Source organism: Natator depressus, chromosome 6 (genome assembly GCF_965152275.1).
Source record: "Natator depressus isolate rNatDep1 chromosome 6, rNatDep2.hap1, whole genome shotgun sequence".
Classification (NCBI taxonomy): Eukaryota; Metazoa; Chordata; order Testudines; family Cheloniidae; genus Natator; species Natator depressus.
The window spans coordinates 88,584,115-88,608,122 of NC_134239.1; the positions used below are offsets into that span (position 1 = coordinate 88,584,115).

Genomic DNA, 24,008 nt, shown 5'->3' on the forward strand with positions numbered 1-24,008 from the left:
CCCCCTCCCGCTGTTGCCTTCTGCACCCACCTGTCAGGCCCTGTCCCCGTTCAGACCCCACGTTCTGGGGGCCAGCGGCTGGCTGGGGTCGCTGGGCACCCGCGCTGTCATCAGTAATAACACCTGGCCCGGCTGATCTGCAGGGCCCCTCTCCGGGCTCCCCCCAGACACTGCCCCGATCTTCCCGCTCTGCCCTGCCAGGGTCCCTCCGTCCCAGGCGGCCCCCAGGTCCTTGCTGCCTCCACAGGGTCCCCCCATCTCCCGGGCTCCCCCCGGACCTCGTGTCCCAGGCCGCCTCCCCCTGGCCCCTCCGCTGCCTGTGCTGGAGCCTGCCGGCTTTTTGGAATTCCTAATCGCGGCTGGCCCCTGTGATTGGCTGCTCGGCTCTGACCCCACTTGGGCTCCAGGCTGGGCGGATAAAAGGGGCCTGAGCCGGGGGCTCCCGAGCATTCCCGGGAGCGGGCACTAGGGACCGGCCGGCCGCAGCATGACGGGCAAAGCGGGGGACGCGCTCGCCCACAGCCTGCCCAGCAAACCCAAACCCGACAGCGCGGCCAGTGCGCCTGGGGCCGGGGCCGCCGCTGGGCCCAAGCCCAGCTCCGGGCCCACCCCGCCCAGGTGCACCGGCTTCGGCATCCAGGAGATCCTGGGTTTGAACAAGGAGCCGCCCTCGCACCCGCGGGCTGCCCTGGACTCCCTGCCCGCCGGGCACCTGCTGGCGGCCCGCTCAGTGCTCAGCCCTGCCGGGGTAGGTAGCGTGAGCATGGGGCTCCTGGGGGCAGGCAGCATCCCCAGCTTCTACACCCAGCCCACCTTCCTGGAGGTGCTGTCCGACCCCCAGAGCGTCCATCTGCAGCCCCTGGCCAGGGCCCCCGGACAGCTGGACACCAGCCAGACGGCCAGCTCAGGTAGGCTCAGGCTGCCGCCCTGCATAGCCGGGTCCTCTCTCCCCGCGCATCGGAGGAGTTGGAGGCAGGGCGGCAGGGAAGCCCGGGCTGCCCCCCGGGGGGGCTTTATGAAAATTCGTTCCGGCGCCAGGAGGATGGGTTCGCGCTGGGAAACCCCCGGCCGGCGGGTGCCACAGCCGGGGGATCGGGGGATGGGGAGCGTCGTCCCCGGGGCTTCCCGGAGCCGGAGGGGAGCGGACCCCCGGGGCGCCGGAGCCTCTAACTCGTTTGCGGGGAATTGGGTGCCTCGCCGTCCGTTTGCTAGACGGCAGGATTCTCCCGGCCGCCTTCTCCGGAGCCTGGGCCCCGGCCGGGCGCGCTTCACCCGCAGCTGCCTGGGGGAAAGTTAGTAAATATCCTAATAATTCCCCCCCTCCCTCACACACACACCCCTGCCCTGTGGGGCCGCACAGCGCCGCCCGCCCGCCTGTAACGCCCGGTCCGCATAGCAAATGCCCATCGGGCCGAGGGGGCCGATCCCATCCCGCCGCCCCTCGGGCGAGCCCGAGACTGTCCCCGCCCCATGGCAGAACCGATTGTATCGAAATGCGAGTCCCGGCGCCCTGCACCAGCGGCTCCTGGGCGGGGAAGGGAGATCCCGAGCTGCCGGAACGACCCCCGGCCCGGGGGAACGAACAACCACCCGGGGCGGCGAATACAGGGAAGGAGCCGCCGGGCGGCTCCGGGATGCGCCCAGAGCCACGCCGGAAATCGGCCGGCGCCTCCCGGGTGAGCAGGGCGGATTATCCCCCGGAGCCCGAGTTACCCCTGCGGCGGAGTCCTGGGGGAGCGGGCGCAGCGCGGGGATTTCCCGCCCTCTCGGGGGTTTTGTTTTAAATGCCGCCAGGAATTAAAAACCAACGAAACTGGGTGCAATCGGGGCACAGGCGCGCAAAGAACCGGCCCCTCGGAGCAAAAGGGGGCCGAGCCCCGAGACTTCCCCCGCCGCGCCCCGGGACAGGGGCTCCAGGAGGGCTCTGCCGAGTCCGGCCGGCCCGGGGGCTGCCGCGGCGGGATCGCAACGAAATCCCCGCTGAACCAACGAAAAATAAAGCGAAACCCCAGGGAGATGCAAAGCAAGGGCCGTGCCAGCCCCTGGCACCCCGCGCCGGGCAGGGAGCCTCCGGCCCGGCCCGGGGAGGGGGCGCCAGCGCTGGGGGCCTCTGCGGAGCTGGGAGAGGCGAGTCCCCGAGCCCGTCCTCAGGCTGTGCCGCGTTTCTCTTCCCAGACTCCGAGGATGTTTCCTCCAGCGACAGGAAAATGTCCAAATCCTCCTTAAACCAGAGCAAGAAGCGCAAGAAGAGACGGCACAGGTAGGAGAGCAGCCCGCTGCCCCCCTCCCCGCCTGCTCAGCTCCCCACCGGGCGAGATCCCGCAGGGCTACCCTGGAGCCACCCGCACCTTGTGGGCTCGCCTGCCCGCCCGCCCCCAACAGCAGAACCTGCCCCAACCTTGGCTGGTACCTTTAGGCCTCTTGGAGCCCTATTTATTATTTCTATCCCGGAGGCCCTGTCGTGCGGGGGCACTGCACAGAGGCACGGGATGGCGCAGCCCCTGCCCCCAAAGATTTTTCCAGCCTCGGGCCCCGGTGGTGCAGTTGGGTCTGGGCATGCAGAACCTGGCGCTCACTTGGATCCAGCTGCTGCGCCGGGGCCTGCCTGGAGACAAAATGCACTAATTCGGTGTAACAGGCGATTGAAGGGGCTAGGGAGGAAGGATGAGGGTAATAGCGGTAGGACTGTCTGGTTGCATGGATTTGCTGTACCATTGATGGGTTTCAAATAAAAGGACGTTTGATTAAAAATATAAATAAACATGAATTAATGAGATCGGCAATCCCTAGTAGCCAGCCCAGGACCCAAACTGGGTCTAACCCTACCTTTCACCTCTATTCCACTCCCCTCTCCCTCCCCCTCCTCTGTATAGGTCCACGCACCTTCACATAAGAGCTAATTCAGCCCATAGGAACAGGGGCTCAGGTCTGACAAAGGGCACAGGAATCTATCTGAAGGGAACCTTCCGCTTTTTGCTCCCCAATCAAAGGAAGCAGGATTTGGGGTTTGATTATGAATCGCAAGAAAATTACCCACAGATGGCATTTGACTTCAGTTAAGATCCATCATATATTTGCTACTAGAGAGGCACCCTGTTGAAAGGGTTGCAGGGAACTGGGGACATATTTTCACATGTGGTGGTTGTGCCCAAGAATTAGATGGTTTGGGGAGGAAATTAATAAAGAGATTCATCTTATGACAAAATGCTGGCTTCCTAGAGATCCCCTGACCTGTTTAGTTAATGCTCTGGTGAAGGGTCTGCATTTTAAACAGAACATAAATTGTTCTTTTTATTGTTGGCAGTGAGACTTCGTACTGCACGTTATTGGAAATAGGTGACCGTTCCACCTATACAATTATGATATAGTAAAATATGGATTGTCCTAATAGGAAAGCTTTCACACCAAGTACATAAACAAGAGAAGTGCCAAAAAGAGAGGATACGTATTAAGAAATTTGGTCATCTTTGCTAGTGGATTAGGAGGAGGAGGAGGGCTCCCCAGCCAGCAAGCCAGAATCTTTAGCCAGGTTCTTTGAATATTAATCTGATCCTGAATAAGTAATCTACAATATAGTATGTTAAAGTTTTATTGTAACTTTGTCATAATAAAAAGCTTGTTTGTTTATTTTGAAAAGCTACCCTGGGGGATTTATTCCCAATGGCTCTGGATCCTGGAACCTTGAAACCAGGCTACTACTTAACTCAAAAGATGCCTACAATTTTTAGGTGTGTGGGCCCCAGAGGCATCAATAGTTTTAAAATATTTTCTAAAGTGATAAGCCATTTATCCAGGGCCACTACAAATGGGAGTAGTCGGGTTATTAAAACTGGACTCTGCAATGCAGTAGAGCAATTTTAGCATAATGTATTAGGCAAATAGCAGTTTCTATCAATCACTTATTCATTATTAATAAAGTATTGAAGATGTTCAACAAGAGGTAGAACAAGCTGCTAAGGTAGATGAGGGAAGATGACTTGTTTGGTAAGGCACTTGTGTCACAGCTTTGAGATTTCGTTTCCCAGCTCTGCCATAGACTGTGATCTTTTGCCTCCCTGTGCCTCTATTACCCATCTGTAAAACGCAGCTAAAAATCACTGAGCCACATAAACATTAGACGCTACAGTGATGGCTAGAAGTACCTAGCTCGATTCTGGGATTGCCATGGCCAGTGATAGTCAGGACAAAAGGAGGTGGGATGGCCATCTATCAGGGATGGTTTAGGGATAATTAAATCAATCCTACCACAATTCAGGATGGGTGGATTAAAAGATATCCTAGTGAAAGCCTAGCCAGGATGCTGTGCAGGAAGAGACTAAATATCCCAGGATGGGTTAGATTCCCTGCTAGAGGTCCCACCCCAATCCAGGGGGATTGACTAGTGACCTATGTGACATACTTTCAAGTCAAACAATTCTATGGTTACCCCCAGAGTAAATATGGACTCATTTCCTTTGTGAACTAGATTGGGCTCAAGGATGGGTGAGATCTCAATTAGGACTGGAGTAAGGATCACAGTTGGATCAGGACTAGAGATGGATCAGGATACTGGAAACAGGATTTGGATTTGTTTATAATTTTCAATTTTGCATAGTAACAAACTTTTCATGTTTAGTAATTTTTTTTTTAAATAAGAAAAGCTTAAAACTGCCAAATCTGTCTGCTGTATCTGGGCTAAGTGACAACTGGAGGAGGGATTATGTATTGTGGTAAAAAGGGCTTGGACTAATCAGATTTTTAAAAAGGGAAAATATAGGATGAATTTCAGGATATATATTCAGCCAGTGAGCTGCACTGGGCTGTGGCATCATCTCCTGATGATGGTAGACGCCCCAAACATGTGGGGCATTTAAAAACTAGAGAATGTACAATAAGTAATAATCCTGCACTGGGTCCGGAAGAGAGAAACTGGATGAGCTAATAGGTCTTTTTTCATCCTAGTGTCCATGATTCTACAAGAGCAGGAGCAGAATCCTTCTGAACACAGAACAGATTTAGGAGTGAGTTTAAATAAAGATCTGATTGCAGACTGGGTCCCCTGCATTCACAAGCCCCTCTTGTTGTTAATGTTGTTGATCTGGTGGAATCCTTAGGTTTACGAACGTTGAAAGGTCATTTTGAGCTTGTGTTTCTGTTTGTGCTATTGGGAAGGTGCAGGATCTTTTGAAATTCTCTAATTTTAGTGAAAGATTAAAAAAAAATCTTTCGGGCACTGTATCTCCGGTCCTATGGTTTGATTGTTTACTTGAAATGCAAGTCAGTTTTAAAAAACCCCACCCATTAGAATGCTGACTGCTGTGTAGGCTGACCCTGCTTAGAAATTGGCGTTTCAAAGGGTTTGGATAGCCTGAGGTTCAGGGAGGATTTCTGACACTAGGGAGGTGAAGGTCTTGGTACCTTACTTTCCCGTTGCTGGAATCTCTTTGCATTCCCCTAGAGTTGTGCTTTCATCTTTCTCAGCTCCCAGCTGCTGCTATTTTTTTTAATCCACCCATCCCAAGTTGAGAACTGGGCACATGGATGCAAGCTGGGACAATTGACCATTCAGGGCAGTCAGGAAGGATTTCCAATGATGGGTAATGGGGTAATGCAAATCAGAGGAAGGGAGGGATCCGCTAGTGGGAGATGTTTTTTTTCTGGGTTCCTGTGTAGAAGTCGAGCAAGGGAATTGGCACTGGGTTCATGGTTGGAGGTTGCATGCATGGGGTGAGGAACTGGCTGGTGAAAGTAGTGAGCGCTGTGACAAAACTTTGGGGACTTGCTGAGGGGGAATGGTTTGTTTGTAAACCGGGAGAGACTTGGGAGAGGTGAGATGCTGAGAACAATGTCACTTCTTGTGGGTGCCTCAGTGCAATCTTCTGGAGTGTCTGTGTGGCAAACATAAAGGGGACCATAGTGCCCATAAATCAGGAAGTGGGGCCCTCTTTGAGGGAAAAAGACACTTCAATGTCTTTTGGAAGGAAATAATGTCTGAGATCTAATCTAGAGATTATGGTCATCCTGTGGGGGGAGAAACTGGAGGAGAGGCTGCCTAGAGGAGGAAGTGGCTGAAAAGGAAGGTGACTTGTGACTGTATAAGAACACAATGTCCTGGCACTTTCTGGGCTTTCTCTCAGCCAAGGGCTTGACCTTCTGTCCATAGAAAAACAGTAAAACACAATCTACATACGTTATCCAGTTTCTGAGATTTTCCTTTCCCTGTTTCTCCGTCTCTGTGACTGTTCAGCTTTCTCTATATTCTGATCAATGAGTTTTACTCCCCTCAGGACAATCTTCACATCCTACCAACTAGAGGAGCTGGAAAAGGCCTTCAATGAGGCCCACTATCCCGATGTCTATGCCAGAGAGATGCTGGCCATGAAAACAGAACTTCCTGAAGACAGGATACAGGTAATCATACCTCTCTGGGCCCTTAGAGCAGCCCTCTCATCCCTCCCTTCCCAAGCAGTGTTCGATCTCTCCCTAAGGAGAGGACACGGCAGCTTCCAGCACAGAAATGGTCACATCACACTGAATAAAACTCCACCCCTTGTAACCAAAACCTCTAGGCAGTCATATTTTCTGTGCTTCTTTGCAAACATCTGTTTGGTGTATGTGTGTGGTATGTCTTTGTGGGTGTAGTGTTTTGTGTGTGTGGTTGCATTGTGTGCTGGTGTTAGTATGTTTGTGTGTGTACTATACTGTATTGTGTGTGTTTTTGTTCTATTAACTTCCATAGCACCTGCCACAAGGTGCCCAGGATAATGGATATATTTTACAATAGGCAGAATAGAAAAATAACCCCAAAATGAGGAGCTGCTGTACTGAAAGAGTCCAAAATGGTCAAAGTGACCTGGATAGCTATGCCTTGCAGCTCCCAAGGGTCTGTGTGGACATGGTTAAAGAGGAAACTCCATAGAGACCAGGTCCTTGAACTGAGAAATCCCTGATCCCAACCCACTACAAATTGAAGCATTGACATGGGGAACAGCCAGTCTCTGTTCTCCTGGAGACCCACAGGAGGGCTAGATCTCATTGTCTGAGGGTGCATCAGATTGCCTAGTGTAGCCCTGGATAAGATGGTATTATGAACTCTGGTATGGATGAGTTTCTAAATAAGGCATGTGCATGTGCCTTTTATGTTCTCTGTCGAACTCTCAAAACAGAGACTTGTGGCTTCCCAGGAAAACCTTTGGGGCTGATTTTCCATTGCACCCCCGCCGCCTTATTTCCCTCCGGCATTATATCCCCGTTAGATGGGGATTCCCTGGGTGGCACTGAACTGCCAGAACAGCTCTGTGTGTGTCTATGCCTAGCACAGCCTTTGGGGTAGGGCATGTCAGGGTGGGGAGGGAGGGTGCTGTTCTCTGGCTATTCTGGGCTGGCAGACTGCCCATAGGGGGCGTTGAGGCCAAAACAGAAGCTAGAGAATACTTATGACTGCTGCAACTAATGTCCGAGGCAGTGTAGGACCCTGACAGCCTGGGAATGTGGGGATCACAAAGGTAGCTTAAAGCCACCTCTGCCCCCTGCTCCTGGTTCCTGCACAAAGCGCAGGAACAGAGCAGCAAAGTATGGAGCCCTTTGGCTTCACTGCGTGTGCTGATACAGAGTGAAGCTTCTGGGCTTGCAGGGTTGAAACTTGGCCTTATTCCCCTGCATACCTGTGGTAGGTGCTTCTCTAGCTGATGCAGCTTGGTTTCTCTGAAGGGCTTGGCCTGGGTTCCACTTTGTGCCACACTAAACTGCACGTTTTCTTACTGTCCCCACTCATTCCTTCAATTGCCCCCCTCACTTAGATCTGCTCTTTCAGTCTGTGCCTCTTTCAATGCCTCTTCCCTGCACCCAGGGGACCAACACATCATTATCCAGCTATTTCTTCAGCACTGGTGGACTGCCCGTTCCATGGGTTCACAAGAACCTTAGAGAACTCTCAAGGATATAGTGCTGATGCTGTAAATTACTGAGGTATATACTGGGAGGTGGAGGAGGGGGGAGTGACAGGGGAGAGGGAGGAATGGAGAGTTTCCAAAACCCAAACAGCTTCACTTTTTTTCTTTGCAACACAAATCTTCCCCCACCAAATGCTAATCAAACATACCATGTTGATAAAACCAGGTCCCAATCCTTCTATTGTGCTGGCATGACTCCTGGTGACCTCACCGCTGGTATCCTAAGCACTGATTTCCAGCAGGCCTGAGATATAAATAATTGGCTCCTTACCTGAAATAGGAATGGCTAGAATAAGGTCTCTTATTCCTTGTATTCCACGTTGGGATTTCACTGTGATGGGTAGGTCTTGATGTTTCTATCAAGAAAGATACCTCTGGCTTTCTGGGATGTCATCTCTCTGTGAATCAGGGTGTAAGAGGCCTGTGGGGAGGTAAACATTGCTTGCATTCATCATCTGGAGCTAGATTAGAAAGTCTATTCTTTGATTTCCCACAGACAGGCCTTTACCCTTTGTCTGTCTGGGAAGGAACCTTAGCCATGGACAAAACCAGACTATTGAAATGTAGACACCATTTACCAATCATGTGAGGCTGGGATTGACCAATATCTTCACGTGCTGCAGGTCAAGGTTGCATGTGTAATGTCAATATCTGGGTCACTTTTGTGGTGATGTGAGCCAATGTTTTCATCTGTCTAATTTAGTAGCTGAATAGCGCTTGACAATTTTCTTTCACTGAATTGCTATTTATATTTTACTCTGTCACTAGCCAGTGAGAAACTGTTTGGCAACTTCTGTGCCACAACTTGTCATTGTTGTGATCTGCCTACTCAACTGGAACTGGGCTAGACCCATCTAAGTGGGAGCTATAGATGGGCGTAATAAGCATCAGCACCTGTATCACAGGCAGAAGTGATCGTTAGTGAAACTGGGATGGTATGGGAAACGGTAGCTTTTCATGGCACTATTGTATGGGGAACATGAGCATCTCATGCCAGGACAGAGATCACAGAATCACATAAGAGACTTCTAAGAGATACTGAAGGAAAAGAGCAAGCTGTCTCCAAGCGGCCAGTACAGGATTGCTCCTTATTGTATATTTTCTGTTTGTTTCCCTGGCTACTCTTTTTTTGTGTTGTCAGCCTCCCCACATATCAGGAAGATGATGCTAATGCTTGAAAGTGCTCCTTGATATTTAACCTCAATACCCCCTTTTTAAACTTTCCAGTTACCCTCCTTTGTACGAGCCTGAATGATCTCTCTCTCTCCAGCCTTTGGATTTACACCCTTTAAATAGTGGTAGACTGTTAACCTGTTCTCCTCTCCCCTCCAACCTCGACTCTCCAACCTTTAGTCATTGCTTATCCAAGCTATAATATCTTTTTTTAATGATCCCTCATAAATCAATCTCTCCAACCCCTTAATCAATTGGTTGCTCTTCTCTGAACTCCCTCCAATTTGTCAGCCTTTCTAGTAACAGGGGATCAAGAGCCTACTGGAATATACCAAATGAGTTTACACCAGTGCTATATAGTGAGGGACAGCTATCTTCCCGAGTCTTTCTACACACCTCTCTCCAAACTAGTGTTGGCCTGGTTTTGATTCCACATCACATTGCAAACTCTATCTGTCTAGTGGCTGTCCGCTACCGCTCCGAAGTCTCCTTTGGACATTCCTGCTTCCCAGGTTTCCCTCTTCCATTCAGTATTTTTGGTTTCAAATTATTTTTCCACTTAACATATTAGCTATATTTTTTCCTAAACTGAATCTCTCCTTATTCCCTGCCCATGTTTCTAATCTTTCCAGGGCCCTCTATATTTCTCTGTCCTCATGGGATTTGCAGCTCCTCCCAATTTAGTACCATCTGTGAATTTCATTAACATGCTGTTCACTCCCTCGTCTAGATCATTAATAAAGAAGTTATATAAGACTGACTCCTAATGCCAACCCCTGCACATTCCCACTGGACCCATCTTGCATATTGCCATTCATTACTACCCTTTGTTTTCATGTATGGGTTTAGTTTTTGGAGGTCACAAGCAGAGACCAATATTAAAATACATACAGAAGTAAATGGAAAAACTGAAATAGAGTGGTGTGTAAGAACTATTCACACAAGCAATACCTGTCGCAAAGCACCATGTGTTCTTAACAGGTATCAAATACTGAAGTTCCTGGTTTTGATACATTATAGTGGACTCAGTATAAATATTCCCAGGTGCCCAGGCAATGAGCTAATATGGATATTAATTCTTTAGGACAGCAAGTTTCCTCATTGCAAGGAGTCTCCCATGCTTTTCTGAAGCAGATGCTCATAGAAGGAACATGAGGATTTCCTCACTGGGCAGCATTCGAAAGTCTCCTTTATCAAAAGGAAACTGAGGAACTAGTTTTGCTAGCAGGTTTTCTCTCATCTCCTAGTAACTTGAATTGTGACCATTTCACAAAATATTGGGATTAATGTGTAATCCCATCACACATGTTTGAAAGAGCCGACCGCAGAATTGAAGTGACCTTTATCAAAATAAATTGAGGCCACTCTGTATGGGGCTAAGCAGGCTGCTACTGGGTATGCACATGTTTAGTACATACAGGGTGTCTACACTGCAGCTGGAAGCGAGACTCCCAGCATAGGCAGGTAGATTTGCACTATCAGGGCTTCAGCTAGTGCACTGAATGTAGCAGTGTGGACGTTCTAGCTCAGGGTCTTGAGCCCACCTGATCTCCTGGGCTTCAAAGCCCAAGCTCCAGCCCGAGCCAGAATGTCCACACTGCTATTTTTAGCACACTAGCTTGAGCCCCTCTCGTGCAAGTCTGTCTACCCAGGCTGGGAGACTCTACTCCCAGCTATGGTAACGTAAGAGATGCATTAAGAATTTGGCCTCTTCCACAAAATATAGTCACTCTGTCCGCAGGAATCTAATATCCAACTCTACCTATATACTACTTAAGAGGGCAGAACATGGTCTCTTAGATGTATTGTGTGGATTTTAGATACATTTAAATTCTGGTTATCTAAAATGTTATATTTTCCAAGCTTGGTAAGCCTCTTGCATTCAAAGTGCTATTGCCCTGTAAAAGTCCAAGTATGGGATTATTGAAATAATGATATATTGGTGTAATTACACTGTTGCTTACTGATCAGAGGAATATATCTGACCAGTCATATAAAGAAATTGAGTACATCTAGTAAGACCATGCCTGTCCTTTTTTTTTTGGATGGAGAGTAGGATAATCTTCTAGGGGAAATGACAATTATTACAGAGGGGAGAAGGGAATGGAAAGTATTTAAGAATTCTGGCAACTCTAGTCAGTATAACCTTTGTATGGTGAGTAAACAATGTAATTATATGTGAGCAGGTAAAAATTAGACTGTGTAGGAAAAGAGAGGTATTCAAATGGGGTATCTAGGATTTGTGGTTCCATAGGGATCCAGTGCTGTTTGGAAGGGCATAGGCAGTATATGCACCATTCTGATAATGGATCCAACAGTGCTGCTAAACAGTTAAGTTGTGAAACTCCAAACCACCGATGGACTTTTTTTTTGGATACAGAATTATAAAGATTTTTTTATCTGTCAAAATACATTTTAATATCACCCTGCAGTTGTTAAAGATGTTTAACTGAGATTGGGCCTGGAAGAATTGGGAGACAGTAATTAATCGCAGGGGGATGGAGACGGGAGTTCATACTAATAGTGTTTATTCAGGAAAATAGAGGTTAAGTATATTCTAGTTATGCAAGACTGTTTTCTAAAGTGCAGGACTAAAGGAGGATAATTCAACTTGAAAAGGTCTAAAGAATCTTTGACTACACGGACTCCAGTACCTAATTCTAATGTTCCAATGTCTGAGTTGGAGCCCATCAGAATGGGCCACAGGGGACCTCTTAGGAGGTGAAACACAGAACCTGGGAGGTGATTGTTATCCCTGATTTTTTTCCCCCCTGGAAATACAGTTGCTGGAATGAATCCTTTTCAGCTAGGGGAGTCATAATAAAAGAAAACGACAGTGAGAGTACATTTAATTTCTTGAAGGCCAAGTTTTTGGACTCATAACTATTGTTAAAGATCATGGCTGTTGAGGTCTGGTACAATTACCATACCAAAGTAAGGAATTTTGGCCCAGATCTTATCACTCAAGGCTAGAAATGAGGACTGACCACTCAATGCAATCAATGGCCTTTCTGGAATCTAGGGATGGAATTGCTTCAGAAATATGCTACCTTAAGGAATATTAATATTATGAGATCATCTCTTGCCTGTGTAAGTACCATGTGATTGGTAAAGACCAGACCAGGGAGAAATTCTTCCTGCTTCCTAAAACTTGGATGATTTTATGCCCTTATTGAAGGATAAAATAGGCCAACCTGAGGCACAAACGAATGCAGGTCATGGCTGCACACACAGTTGGAGGTAAACTGCCAGGGCATATGGAGCAGTTTCAGGTATCAGTTAATTGGGAACCAGCATTTTTGTTAAAGAATTGTTTAAAATCAATAGTTTGTTCATCAGGGCTGGGGCCTTTGCCATGAGGTACTTTAGAAATAGCCTGTTTATCTCCTCAACAGATATATCATCTTCCAATAACTCATGGGGCACATCTGGGCAGTGAAATCTCAGATAAGTGTTCGTTAACTTCCTCTCTGCTTTTAGAAGTGTACAGGTGAGATAAAAGTAAGCAGACATATGGATTAGTAACCATATTATTTTGAGTATTTCTTGGGGCACTTGGTGTTTCTTGGCACTTGAGTTTTAATTGGTATGTGAGGAGTTCTCTGCTTTACCACTTGAGTAAAATGCAGTGCCAGAAATGTGCTAGTTGCTGTATGGGCACACAGGAAGATGTGAACCCTGCCCCAAAGAGCTGAGTTAAAACCAGCTGGATTGTGGGGAGGCGAAGGTGATACAGTAGGCAAGAAAAAAATGGGGTGTCTGGAATACCTCCTCTTAGTGCCATTCTATTTTTCACTTCTATTATGTGAACTATCCCTGGCTATCATCTAGCCACTAATAGCTGGTTAGTTTCTTGTAGGCATTGCCGTGGAAGTGAGTCTTGGGAAGGAATTAAATGAGAAGGTGGACCTGCTCGAATGCCATTCCATGTGCTAACAAAAGCATGGGCATGGTCAGCTAAAACGAATTAATATTTTGCAACTCTCTGTTCTCAAGGGCTTTATTAAACTGCAGATGCATTCAATCCACTGACTTCCTTCAGCCACAAATTAATGTTTGGAACTCATATTTTTTGTGTGTGTTTTTTACACCTCATGTTGCTTCTTGCTGTTTGTGGCTCTACCTACTAGATGTTAAGGGCCAACTCAAAGTAAGAGGCAACACATTCACGCTGCCCAAGGAGCAGGGAATGAACTGTGAGTCAGGAGTGACTGTTCCTCCCCATCTCTCCTTGTGCTGAAGGAATAAGTTACTGAGCCCCTTGTTGGGGAGTGGCTTACTCCCACCCACTTTCCTGCAACAGGGAACATTGGGTGCCTAGCTCTTGCTTTCCCCACCACAGTGGAGACCATGGTCTAGGCAAGAGAGTGAGGGAGGTCTCTGCATGGTTGAGTACAGCTGTGACAGTCGAGACATTCAATATTTGTTCCATTATTTTCCTAGAGATAGAAGTTAGGGGTAAAATTTTCAAATTGCCTCAGTCTTGATTTCAGCAATGACTTTGAAAATGGGACCAAGGTGCTCTTGAAAATTTTACTCTAAATCTCTATGCTAGTAACTGTCATGCTCACTCCTGTCTCTGGCTGAGGAATTTACTTCTCTCTAATCCTCTGATACTTCCCCAACTTTTCATGGCCTGAGTTGGGGAAAAAAAATTTGTGAATGGCCCAATATCTTCAATAGTTAATTCTGATCATGCCCTAGGGTGTATGTCAAAGGGACCAGCTGACTGGTATATGTTCAGATTTCCCCTTAGTTGCTTTATTTAAAAAAAAAAAAATTTCTTCCCTGATTTTGTTGAGTACAAACTTTTTTTAAAATGCAGTTCACTATCACAGCCATTTGAGCGTCATGGTTAATTTCACACACACCCCTCCTCATATCTTAAGGGATGAATTTTTCTATAACGCTTCTTTTTCCTGATAGATCTCTAAAAGCTGTCTGATTCTTCTTTGGCAGAATTAATCCATCCTGCCTTTTGAATGCCCTCTCTTCCCCTTGTGATTGGGTGGCGTTGCAGCAGGTTCTAGGGCCTATATATAGATCTAAAAAGCATATTGTCACTCTTGTCCTGCATCCTAACCATTGGGTGCACCAAAACCAGGAGAGAAGTCCTGGTGCAGATGCAAATTACTCTTGTCCTTCCCTGACCTGAAGCCTGTATGAGCCACTGGAGACTGAGGTGAAGAAGAAACTGCTGCAGTTATGCTCTACAGCAGTGGTAGCTTTTGAGGCCTGCTGGAGGCAGTGCGAACAGACAGGCCTCTCCTCACTCTAATCTGAGCAGTGCTAATGCCGGGAGGGCCTTGTAAACTCCTACAAACAGATCAAATGAAGCTGGAAGCATTAGCTTAGACCCTGCCATCTGACTTTGGGTATGAGGTGATCTCTGCTCCCCTGCCATGTAGCCAGCCTGAGAGGGACTCTGTTGGTCCCCAGCTGGGGTATGATGCTGTGCAGTCTGAACGTAGGCATAGCTGAAGCTGCTGGCTGCTAGCTAATAAAACTTGAAGCTTTATTAAATACCACCTCCTTGATTTGCATGTTTCTTCAAAGCCCCAGCAGGGGAGGTGTAAGAGCAGCATAACTGGTTTTGTTGGCTCCCTCTTCATGCCGGTGTGCGGCGCATCAAACACAAACTCCCAGATGAAGTTTTCTGATAAGGAGCATGACCTCATGGGGGGAAAGTGTCTTTCCTGTGACCCAGAAGTGACTGCCTGCTCTCTGGCTGTTGGGGCCCCTGGTGGATGCAACTTGGGAGGGGAGTGTCGGGCACCCAGGGCAGGTGGCAGCCCTTTGCTGGGATAGACCGTGCTCTTCAGCCAAGCCTGAGCCACGGTGCTACACAACGGATCTGACCTATCCATGCTGCTGAACTGAGCCCCATTGCCATGCTGCTCTTGGAGCATGCACATCCTGACAGACCTTGGCCCTGTCATCTACCAGAGAACAAAAGGCTCCATCAGTGCCATGATACAGGGTCTATTTCTTGATCCTGAAAGGTCCAATCTGTCACTATTCCTGAGGTAAGGATGTACCCAGAATTGAGGCCTCGATTCACCAAAGGACCTGCTTAAATGCTTTGCTGACTCAGGGCCTGAATGCAGCGTTCCCTGAGGGCTCATATCTGAGCTGCGGAGAGGACAAATGCTCCCCTCTTTGATCCTAGGGTGAGGTCTTGGCATACGCTGCCCAGCAGTGCATTAGCCTCTTTCCTGGCCATATCGCAGGGCAAGCTCCTGTCTAAACTGTTCCTGCTGCACTATACCTAGCCCACCCTGGCCCTTCAGACTTTCTGCACTGTTCTCGCACCCCAGATTCCTCCCTCTCAGTGAGTACCTGAGTTGGGGATTACTTTTAGCCAGCTAGGTTAGCTCTGTTTAGGTCAAGCTGAATCAAATTTTGCTGTTTCCTGCCTGTATTTCTAATCGCTGTTGGTCCCTTTGTATTTTTGTCCTGCCTGATAGGGGTCTGGCTCCTCCCACTTCAGTAGCAGCTGAGAATGTTGTCAAAATGCACCTGAATTGGCCCCACTCTCTGTTACTGGAGTGCTCCTGTTGATTTATTTATATTACAGCAACATCAAGCAGCCCCTGTTGCAGTATCACCATGCCGGTGCTGTACACACACAGGGCAAGAACCAGTCTCTGCCTGGAAGATCTTACAGTCTACACAGCCAAGACACACGAATGGATCACAGTCTGGAAATGCCAAAGTCAAGCTTGTACATGCAGGCCTGGGTTTGCCTTCTTGTGTGTATATCCACTCATGGTGGGCCCAGTTCTCCTCTTACACCAGGGTAACACCAGTGCTTTCAGTGGAGCTGCTTCTCATTTACAGCAATGGGGCCAGTTCTTAATTACATAGCCATGTACTATTTCTCAAACACAATGCAAATTACAATTGTTCTTCACCCTTAAGATACTGTCTGTGTGTAGCATCCTGTAGCCCTGCGCATTGAGCTGTGAAGGCCAGCTGGAGTCTAGGAGAGGCACATACATAGAAACCGCACCTGCTCATTGCACTACAGATTAAGGGCCAATGACTGTAGCTGGCAGCTGAGCAAGGCTGAGAGGAGAAAGGGCTCATGGCACCTTCTCTTCATTCTTGTGCCCCCACCAGCAGCTGGCTATGATGTGCTTGTAGCGCACAAGGCTCTGCTTCCAATTAGTGTTCCTCTGGGTTCTAGCTACCTGACGAGGCAACGGGATGAGCCGGGGCAGTGGCCAGGGGCAGGAACTGAGCCTATGGGAGCATCTGCTGCATTTTTACCGAGGTTGACGCTACCCCTCTAGTGTGTGTCTGCCTGTCAAAGGTAGAATCTAGCCCTGAGTATACAACTCGGAATGCTAGCGACATTGGCCAGTGCACACTAGCCACCTAAGCTAACGTAGCCGTGAACTGCCTCAGCCCCTGAATTTCACCAGTCGCTGTCCTGCTGCAGGGTGATCCGTTGTCAAGTTGGTGGCTTCTGCTTAAATGATTAAGATACAGACCTCTGTGAGAAGTGAACCTAAAGGACTCTGACAGTAAAAATACACTGGGCCATGTTGGCCGTGAAATTAACACAAGTATCTGAGAAATGGGAAGTGATCATGTAACTAGAGAGGATATCATCATATCACATATGCACAAGGGAGCAACCCAGGGCATTTCCAAAGCAGTATGTCCTGCAGCCGTCACGTTCTCATAACTGAGACAGGCAAAGTACAATCCTTAGCAAACCAGTGGTGATAAGAAGGGAATATAAGAGGGCCTCCCACAAGAGAGACATGCGAGTCTACTGGGTGGTTCTATTGTAAGGACCTAGCACGAGATATGGGGATCCTATAAGATAAAATAAAATCTGCTGCCTCCTCCCTGCCAAAGCTAATTCTTTATCCAGGTTCTGGGTGTGATGGCGGGGATTTCCCACTGATTACAGTCCTCGTGGCGACAAATGACGGCAGCAAAGGAAGACTTGGTATGACCAAGACCCATTTCAGAGTCCTGGGAAGAGTACTTAAGTCAGGAGTGATACTGATCCTCTCAGCAGAGAGTCTTCTAGTGTCAAGTGCAAGAGAAGGAAAGAGAAGGCTGGTACTGGAGACAAACTGATGTAGGATCTGCCAGTGTAGAGAAGGGCTTGCGAGTTACAGCTTTGGAATGCCCTCTGTGAGGAAGAACGGGAGGCAGGTGTCACTCAAGCAGAATAGGTTCTGATCTCCTAGACACAAGCAGCCTGATAATGCCATTAAAGCATGGCCCTGAGTAGGGGAGGGTGGAGTGGCTCCACCCCACTGGGAACTCAGAGAAGCGTGGTGCTGTGCAGAGTTCTTCAGTGTGGGCAAAAGGCACACGTTGCTCCATCCCTTAAGAGTGTGCTGTCAGTGCTGTTGTCTGCCAAGTTGGGCCAGCTCTGTTGGCCAGGGCAGGGTGCTTGGCCCTGTCTCCTCCTCAACAGTTCAACAATGTTGTGGGCATGATGGGCACTCATGGGAATCATCCTACTGACTGGAATGTACATAGGGGCACAACCTACTTGGAAGAGAGAGGGAAGAGTCACAAGGTATGTCAGAGCCATTTGCAGTGCTAGGGAGCTACAACTGGACAATGAAGAACGGTGGAGACATTTTGGGGGAATGAAAAACAAAGCAGAAAGATCTCTCGGAACAGGAAGAAGATGAGGAGGACTATTTCCTGGGGCACAGTTCTTGGTGTTCTCAGCTCAGCTCGTGAGGAATTTTGATTATCCATGTACGCTGGGTAACAAAGCCAAGCAAGCCTCATCAACAAGGTCCCCAAGTTATACAGAAAACTCCTTTCTGATCCAGAAAGGAGAAGACAACAGGCAATGGAGTTTTGGGAAGAAGAAGGATAAAGAAGAGAGAGCAATGGCAAGGGTGCACTGCACTGGAGAGGATGTTCTCTAACATGGGTAGTGGATCATACCATAGGCGCCAACTTCTGCTGGCGCCGGTGGGTGGTCAACCCCCTCTGCCCCCGGTTCCGCCCCAACTCCGCCCCTGCCCTGCCCTCATTCCAACCCCTTCCCCAAAGTCCCCACCCCAGCTCCACCCCTTCCCTGCCCCTATTCTAACCCCTTCCCCAAATCCCCACCCCAGCCCCACCTCTTCCCCACCTCCTCCTCTGAGCGCGCCACGTTCCTGCTCCTCCTGTCTCCCTCCTGGAGCTTGTCACACCACAAAACAGCTGTTCTGAGGTGGCAAGAGCTGGGAGGTAGGCGGAGAAGTGGGGGTGCGGCGTGCTCAGGGGAGGAGGTGGAGGCAGAGGTGAGGTGGGGTTGGGGGGGGAGCTTGGCTGCCAGTGGGTGCAGAGCACCCATTAATTTTTCCCCGTGGATGCTCCAGCCCTGGAGCACCCACGGAGTCGGCACCTGTGGATCATACCATTAGCCCTGTTGTGCTCTAGCCAAAGTAGAAATCATGGGGGTGCAGACTTGCGCTGCAAAGCAACTGAAAGGGGTAAGGGTGAGGAGGGAGCTGCAAGGCTGGGAGTGCTTTAAAAGAGGAGTGGGCAGAGTGTGAGGTGCAAGAGGGGGTTAGGAGGAGACAGGAGCTGAGATGTGGGCTGAGAGCTGTGAAGTGCCCTGACAGTGAGGCTCAATAGGAGTACTTGCCTTTTCTCTGTGGTGGCTTCCTGTCTTGTTAGGCCCTGGTCAGAGAACTGTCCATATCTGGCCTGGTCTCCATCTCTTCTTCTCCTTCAAGGGCAGGCTCCTGTCATTAGGGATGATGTTGGGAGGCTCCATAGCCCTTTGCCCTCTGCATTGTGCTGACCCAGTCAGGCTGGACTACAATAGCTGTGAGGAGAGGCAGAGGCAAACCAAGCCAGTAGGGATGATTGTAAATTTTTAGAATTTTATTAGGGAAACCTCCCAAATCGTACTAGGAGTATAAATAATATAGAACATTACCAAAGACCTACTATTTATAGTAATGAACTGTAGGTTACCAACTCCTTAACCTTTATGAACTTCTACACACTGGGCAGTTCGTACCAAATGCATTGTTATTAACAAGAGAGATTACAACATACTGTGTCCCTTCAGAGGAGAATCAGCTTTTCCTCTCCTTGGCTGTAAGTCCAGCTCCACTCTAGCTGCCCAGTTCTTTGTTTCTCTTCAGCTTGAAGTGCTCCTGAGGTCTGATGTTCGTGTGCCTGTACCTCTTTGCACCAAGTTGAACCACAAGTGGGTTTTCCTTACCTAGTGGGCCCTCACTTTTCCATTAGCCACCTTCAACAGAGATTCAAACAAGTCAGACCTTCTGTTCATGTATTCTAGGTCCTTTGTGGGTGGGCTTTTCATTTACTGCTTCCAGGGTCTGTTTGCGTCTAACACAGCCCTTTGATCAATTCCTTTCCCCACCAGTTCTATTTCCTTTTGGTTTATTCCCTTGATACTCGCTCTCTGGTAAGTCTGGATTTTATTTCCCTCTACTTCCCTTCTCTAATAGCGGCTGCTCACACACCCAAGTCTATTTTTCCCCTGCTTCTGCTAACCTCCTTCTTACTCCCCAGTTCCCTACTTTTATTCTCCTCTTCTTTTATTACCTCACCTCCTACCCCAGCTCCGGTTCCTCTGCGAGGTCAGCAGCTAGATCTTTCTCCTTCCCACCTTCTTCTCTAACATCTTTTTCCAACTGCCCCCTTCAGGTGGTTTCCGAGCCTCATCCCCAGCTTGAGCTGCCCTCTCCTTGGCTGTCTTTCTGCCCAGCAACGCTTTCTGTGCCACTGCATCACAGCTGGGGCAGGTGCTAGTGCCCAGGAGAGGGTTTCTACACATATTACTCTTCTTGGTTGTCACATCCTTCCACCTGTTCTTCTGCTCTGACGACGGCCATCTCGCCTGTTGTGTTGGCTGGCGATGTTCTGGTGGTACTTTCCTTTGTGCTTCATCTGACCTGGCGCAGTGGACTGCTAAGGGTTTCTTCACGGCCCCATACACATGGAGGTCTGGGGTAAGAGCTGTCCTGAGCATAGTGGTAAAATGATTTCTTATTGCATGAAACAAGGACTTGCCAGCACCACTTGCTATTTAAATGACCAAAGGAGATGACTACCAATCAAGAAGAAAGGGAGCAGGATAAATAATCCTAAATTGGGTATTATTATTTATAGTGCCATAACACCTGGGGACCTGCATCAGTAGCAGGACCCTGTTGGGTAAGGCAAGAAGTGTTAAATGTATTGACCGCAGGCTGGATCTGGCCCATCGACTGTATTGTTGTGCCTTGCGTGACATATTCAGGTTGTGCAGAATGTTATGACCCTCTAATTCCTGAGCTGCAAGACCAAAGCTCTGCTAGCTAAGGCTGTAAAAGCCACCTCTAGCTGTGGCCCAGTCACCACTCGAGGGAGACAAAGCACCACACTGATCAGGCAGTTGGTTACATTTTGTAAAAAAGTAAGTTTCTAGCCCTCATGGTTGCAAAGAAAAGCTTCCATCGGTGAATGGAGAGTAAATGGATGCATTGCTGTCTTCCTAAGTCTGCAGCCAGCCTGAAATAATGGCTCAGAGAGGCATTCGCTGTTCAGACTCCTATTCATTTCATTGAACTGTCAACCAAAAGGACATGTTAATGTCGACATGAATTGTGTTACTGATCCTTTCAGCAGATGGACTGGGGCAGTAGTCGGAGAGGAGCCCAGTGGGTTGGGAATGGGTACAAGGACGGAAATGCACAGGGAAGACCCGAGGAGACACAAAAAACAGAAGGAAGGAGAGAAACCAGCAAAGGAGGAGGGAGAAGGAAGAGAAACAAAGGGCAGAAATAACTGTGGCCTACAGGGGAGATGCATTTTTCTGCCAAGTGTTACTGAGTGTGACACCAAAGTAGTTAATAAAGAACAGGAACCCAGATTCTACCCTTGATCTGTGTCAAATCTCCCACTGACAGCAGCAGGTGTTCTGCTGTGGATGGAGATGGGTGTGGAGTCCTAGAATTCTGCTCCAGTCCCCTACCTACTGTGGGAACGCAGCCCTCCTCCCTGAATGAGTTTGGTGCCCTAGTGGTAGGGGCTCCACAACCACAGTGCCTGCCTGAAAAAGCTTACAGCCCAAGTCATTCTGTTAATACACACATTAAGCGTAGCTCAGGAGTCTCAAGGATCCTGGATGGAAACCTCTGTAGTGTTGGAAAGTCCCTGAGAACTGGACCCAGGCTGAGGCACTTCTGGGAAATTCTGTCTGTCTATTGTAGGCACTGATGGCTCCCATTACCATAACCACCTGAGCACCTCACAGCTGTTAACAGGTTGAGCCTCCCAACACCCCTCCATGGGAGGGAAGTGCTGTCATCCTCATTTTATGGGTGAGGGTGTGAGGCACAGCCAGGCTACAGGGCTTGCCACGGGTCACACAGGAAAGCTGTGATAGAGCAGGGAATTGAACCTGGCTCTCTGGCTAGCACCCTAAGCCCGGGATCAACTCGCCTGATAATTGCTGGTGCGCTAACTGGAGGTTTAATAGACTGTGTGATATTCACCCCTTTGTAGTGTAGCCCCTGGCATGGAGCTGTGTGCGTTCTTCCCCTCCCCGACTCCTCCAATGCATATTTCACTGGGCAATATTTAAACTTAGATGAGCCTCTGGAGATCTCTCGCTCTTCCCCTCCCCCTGCTTCCCTATCTGGAGGTTTCCATCCAACGGAGATGAATCTTGGACAGAGCAGAAGAGGGGGAGCTGATTAGCAGCATCAGTGTCTTGTAATCTCCTATTGATTATTCATAGCCTAGTCTCAGTAAACGGGTGGCTACCATGTTGAGATGTGGGCACACATGTACTCTCTCTCTCTCTCCCTCTGACATCACCCTCATGCTGCCATAGTGTCTGTCATCCTGAAGAATGCCAAAGCACTTACATTCTTCAAAAAAAACAACAACGAAGAGTCCTTGTGGCACCTTAGAGACTAACAAATTTATTTGGGCATAAGCTTTCGTGGGCTAGAACCCACTTCATCAGATGCATGGAGTGGAAAATACAGGAGCAGGTATAAATACATGAAAAGATGGGAGTTGCCTTACCAAGTGTGAGGTCAGTCTAATGAGACAATTCAATTAATAGTAGGATACCAAGGGAGGAAAAATAACTTTTGTAGTGATAATGAGAGTGGCCCATTTCAAACAGTTGACAAGAAGGTGTAAGTAACTGTTGGGGGAAAATTAGGTTTAGGATTTTTAATGACCCAACCACTCCCAGTCTTTATTGAGGCCTAATTTGAGGGTGTCCAGTTGGCAAATTAATTCCACTTCTGCAGTTTCATGTTGGAGTCTGGTTTTGAAGTTTTTTTGGTGAAGAATTGCCACTTTTAGGTCTGTTATTGAGTGACCAGGGAGACTGAAGTGTGCATTGTGTTTAGGGACTACTCACCAAAATACGTCCTCCTCTGGAGTGGAACATGACAGCTGTAAACAAAAGGCCTAGAAGTCAGTGCAGATATTCACGGGCTCAGTTTGGCCCCAAGGCTGTAGGTCCCTATGTTACAAAAAGTGCCATGTGAGATTTAATGAGTGAGCCTTTGGTGTAGCCTGATAGCACACTGGTTTTATATCTCCCCCAAAAGTGTGCACCTATCATAGCACATTTCTCCCTAGCACCATGCTGAAGCACGGGGGTCAGCATTGACTCAGGAGGGAGAGCACTCCCTGCTGAGTTGCACCACTCCCTGAAGCGCACCACCCTGGGGCATTTGGGTTGGTACAGAGTCCAAGAGGAGAGTAGTGCTACAGCATAACCCATACTACTTCCTATGTCTCTTCTTTGGAGGCCTCCTCTCATCTAAATGCTGAGCAGCCCTGACTGCTTAACTTACGATTTCTGATAAGTTGATCAGCAGAGATGGGCCATATGTTCATGGAGAGAACCCACACAATATGGAAGCAACAGAAAGGTATCTGACTGTGGATAGACTCTAACAGGGCTTGCCTTAGCTTTTCAGGCACTTCTGATGCAACTAGATTATTCCACTGGCCTTCAGGAGATTAGGCCACTTTCTGCTCAGCCTTCATACTTCACTTGTTTCTAGTGGCCCCTCAGGTCAGCTTGACACATGCAGGACAAGACCGGGCAAAACCCTGTGAAGTGTCATCTTTTGTGTTAATGTAAAATGGATCTTTGGACTTGTCTAGATTAGGATCCATGTGTATGTTTGAAATGTGTTATCTACAATGTTGTATCTAGCACATTTGAAACCCAGTGCTGTATTTTAACATGTGTTCTCTGGCCAAGGTGAACCCTGGACTCACTCTCTAATCCCTTTTTTGATTATGTCTCACTTGTGTCCTATCTAAGCCCTTCAGGGCAGGGCCTGGGTCTCACTTGTTTTGTAAAGTTTCCAGCATGCGTTGGGGTGCTGTAAAAGCAATCAGTAACAACAATGAAGCCCTAAAAGTGGCAAAACTCTTGCTCAGCCTGATCTCCAACCATGGTGAAGTCCACAGCCCAGGGCTCTCCTACTTTACCCTCCATGAGTTTGAGCTCCGCCTGCCTGAGCATCCCCACTGAGCGTGGCTACCCTGCAAGGTGAGACAGGGTGTATCAGGTAGCCAGTCCTACACCCACTTGGTGCTTTAAAGAAAATTTCCAAAGCCTAGATACCAAATCAGGACTGGATAGGAAATCAGCAGAGTGCGGAGTGTTGGTGTGGTGCACTCTTGTTGATTACCCACGAAGCATGTGTCAAACAAGCAAAGGCACTAGTTCAGCCTGGAGGTGACCAAAGTATGGATTGCTGTGGTCAGGTCCACATTCAAGGGGTAAGGGCCCTGTCTCTTGGCTAAGTTCTGGCTCCATCTTCTGTCTGGGCTCCTGCGAGCAGCGGGGAATCCACCTTAAGGCACCTCAGGTTTCCAGGATTGATCTTGAGCCAGCTGTTTCTTATCCCCATTCCTAGCTCCCTCAGA

At 48.5% G+C, this 24,008-nt stretch overlaps 1 protein-coding gene across 2 annotated transcripts in view; it reads left to right on the top strand.

The window, feature by feature from the left end:
* Positions 1 to 487: 487 nt before the first annotated feature.
* VSX2 (visual system homeobox 2) overlaps positions 488 to 24,008 on the top strand; it is a 41,207-nt gene continuing 17,686 nt past the window's right edge. For both annotated transcript variants that reach the window (XM_074957109.1, XM_074957110.1), the window contains exons 1-3: positions 488 to 908; positions 2,176 to 2,260; positions 6,267 to 6,390. In XM_074957109.1, the coding sequence (XP_074813210.1) occupies positions 488 to 908; positions 2,176 to 2,260; positions 6,267 to 6,390 (630 nt within the window). The remainder of the gene's footprint in view (positions 909 to 2,175; positions 2,261 to 6,266; positions 6,391 to 24,008) is intronic.